Below are 2,838 nucleotides of genomic sequence, written 5' to 3'. Positions count from 1 at the left end.
GGAGGACAAACCCGGCGGGATCAGCGCGGAAAAACCCGGGGGAGGGAGGGACAAACTCGGGGGAGAGAGGGACAAACCCGGCGGGATCAGAAGGGAAAAATCAGGCGGGGTCAGGGGGGGAAAAACCCGGGGGGTCAGGGGGAACAAACCCGGGGGGAGAGAGGGACGAACCCGGGGGAGAGAGGGACAAACCCGACGGGGTCAAGGCGGGACAAACCCGGGGGGTGAGAGGGACAAACCCGGCGGGGTCAGGAGTGGAGGGACCGCGGGGGAAGGGACCAACCCCGGGGGCCCTGGGATGCTGGAGAGCGGATGAACTCCGGGAGATGGATCCCGGCATTCACCCCGATGAATGCGGATGGCACGATCCTGAGACCCTGAGCCCCAGGGAACAGGGACAACTGCACTGGAAGACCCCCAGGAACAGGGAAAACTGCACTGGAAGACCCCCAGGAACAGGGAGAACTGCGCTGAGAGCCCCCAAACCTCTGGTGTTAACAGCCCCGTGAAAAACAGCTCTGGGAGAGCCCCAGGGACAGAAAAAAACCGGCTCTGGAGGAACCCCTAAAATTCTGGTTTTAACAGCCCCAGGGSAAAGGGAAAACTGCTCAGGGAGAACCCCAAGAACCTGGAAAACATCTCTGGGAGAGCGCCCAAAATTCTGGTGTCAGCAGCCCCAGGGAACAGGGAAAACAGCTCAGGGAGAGCCCCCACCCTCAGCTGTACCCAGCACAATAGGGATGGGGCTGGAAATGCCCGACCCCGCCCTGGAGAGCCCGGGAAGCTCCACTCGGAGCTCGGAGCTTGGAGCTTGGAGCTTGGAGCTTGGAGCTCGGAGCTTGGAGCTTGGAGCTCTGAGTTCAGCCTCACCACATGTCGATGGGCGTGGAGTACTCGGTGGAGCCCAGCAGGACATCAGGGGGCCGGTACCACAGCGTCACCACCTCGTTGGAGTAGGTTTTTGTAGGCACCGACTTGGCCCGGGCTAATCCTGGGGGTGGAAGGGACGCGCACATCAAAGAGCCGCCCCTTTCCCCAATCCCCAATCCTGCATCGGTCCTGCCGGGGTTCACCCACCGAAATCAGCCAGCTTGAGCTCGCCCCGCTCGTTGATCAGCAGGTTCTGGGGTTTGAGGTCCCGGTGTAGGATTTTCCTGCCGTGGCAATAAGCCAGGCCTCGGAGCAGCTGGAACATGAAGATCTGCGAGGAGGAGGAGGAGGAGAAAGGAGGTGGATTTAGGATGGGGATGTTGGCACCAAAAATAAACCTCGAGGAATCTCGGGGCCATGGGCAGGAAAGACCCCTGGAGCTGTGTTGGGGTGGGAAATGCTGCGGGAAAATGTCACAGAAGGGGACGAATGAAGTGAACACATTCAGGGATTTTATTTAGGGTGGTGGTGACTGGGAAATGCTGTGGGGAAGGGTCACAAATGGGGATGAACAAGGTGGGTGCATTCAGGGATTTTATTTAGGGTGGTGGTGACTGGGAAATGCTGTGGGGAAGGGTCACAAATGGGGATGAGCAAAGTGGGCTCATCTAGAGATTTTTATTTAGGGTGGCAGTGAAATTCTGAAGGGAAGTGTCACTGAAGGGGTCGAGCAAAGTGGGCACATGCAGGGGTTTTATTTAGGGTGGCAGTGACTGGGAAATGTTGTGGGGAGGTGTTGGGAAGTGTCATAGAAGGGGACGAATGAAGTGGGCACACACAGGGATTTTTTTTTTTTAGGGTGGCAGTGACTGGGGAAATGCTGTGGGGAAGGGTCACAAATAGGAACGAGCAAAGTAGGCACGTGCAGGGACTTTTTTTAGGGTGGCAGTGACTAGGAAATGCTGTGGGGAAAAATAACAAATGGGGATGAGCAAAGTGGGCACGGGCAGGGATTTTATTTAGGGGGAAATTTATTTTATGACCGGGAAGACACCGGAACAGGCTGGAAAAGGGCAAAGAGAGCAAGAACAGAGGGGAGAAGGGATCTCCAGGCTCCCCCAGCCCCAAATAACCCCCACCCGGGGGCGGGGTCCCGGAGACCCCCCATCACCTTCACATTGTGCACGCTCATCAGGTTCCCGCAGTTCTCCAGGTACTGCTTGAGGTCATTGTCCTGCAGCGGGGAGGACACGTCAGTCCGACCTCCCCGTGTCCCCAAAACCCCCTCAGCACCCCCCTTGTCCCCGGAGGAGCCCCCAGACCCACCAGAAACTCGAAGACGAGCGTGAGCGAGCGCTCGGTGTGGATGATGTCGTGCAGGGTGACGATGTTGGCGTGCTTGAGGTTCTTGAGCAGTGACACTGCGGGGACAGCGGGGTTGGGACGGGCGGGGACGGGACGGGACCAAAATCCCCATCCCAAATCCCCTCGGAGGCTCGGAAAAAGCCCCTCCCGGCCTCACCTTCCCTGATTGCCGTGCAAGGAGCGCCCTCCTCGTGCTCCAGGCGGATTTCCTTCAGCGCCACCAGGTTTTCCGTCAGTTTGCTGCGCCCCTTGAACACCGTGGCGTAGGTGCCCTGGCAGGGGACAGGCGACAAGAGACTTTGGCCAAGGGTGGCACAGCACCGCTGTCCCCAAATCGTTCGGGGGAAGGACTATTTGGAGTGGCAGCGCTAGGTCTGGACTCCTCAAAAAAAGGGTTCGGTCCGAAAATTTCTGGATTTCGAGGATTTGTGCATTTCGAGGTTCATTTAATTCCTTACAAACTCACCTCTCCCAGTTTGTCCAGTTTGACGTAGGTTTCCAGCTTCCCAAAGCCAATATCTGACTGGAAGAGAGACAGGAAAACATCACTGGTGATGGGGGAATCTCATCCAGGGATGGTGTCACCTCCAGAGGGGTTTCCAG

General features: G+C 57.7%; 1 protein-coding gene across 1 annotated transcript in view; it reads right to left on the bottom strand.

Annotated features, from left to right (window-relative positions):
- Positions 1–846: 846 nt before the first annotated feature.
- LOC130586642 (cyclin-dependent kinase 18-like) overlaps positions 847–2,838 on the bottom strand; it is a 17,496-nt gene continuing 15,504 nt past the window's right edge. Inside the window, exons 5-10 of the mRNA XM_057387517.1 lie at positions 2,702–2,799; positions 2,393–2,507; positions 2,197–2,291; positions 2,042–2,104; positions 1,078–1,201; positions 847–991 (exon numbers count right to left, since the gene is read on the bottom strand). Coding sequence (XP_057243500.1) covers positions 867–991; positions 1,078–1,201; positions 2,042–2,104; positions 2,197–2,291; positions 2,393–2,507; positions 2,702–2,799 — 620 coding nt within the window. The 3' untranslated portion in view covers positions 847–866. The remainder of the gene's footprint in view (positions 992–1,077; positions 1,202–2,041; positions 2,105–2,196; positions 2,292–2,392; positions 2,508–2,701; positions 2,800–2,838) is intronic.

This window comes from Malurus melanocephalus, unplaced genomic scaffold, assembly GCF_030028575.1.
Source record: "Malurus melanocephalus ecotype Western Australia unplaced genomic scaffold, MMel_1.1 scaffold_1238, whole genome shotgun sequence".
Classification (NCBI taxonomy): Eukaryota; Metazoa; Chordata; class Aves; order Passeriformes; family Maluridae; genus Malurus; species Malurus melanocephalus.
This window is presented reverse-complemented; position numbering and strand designations above follow the sequence as displayed.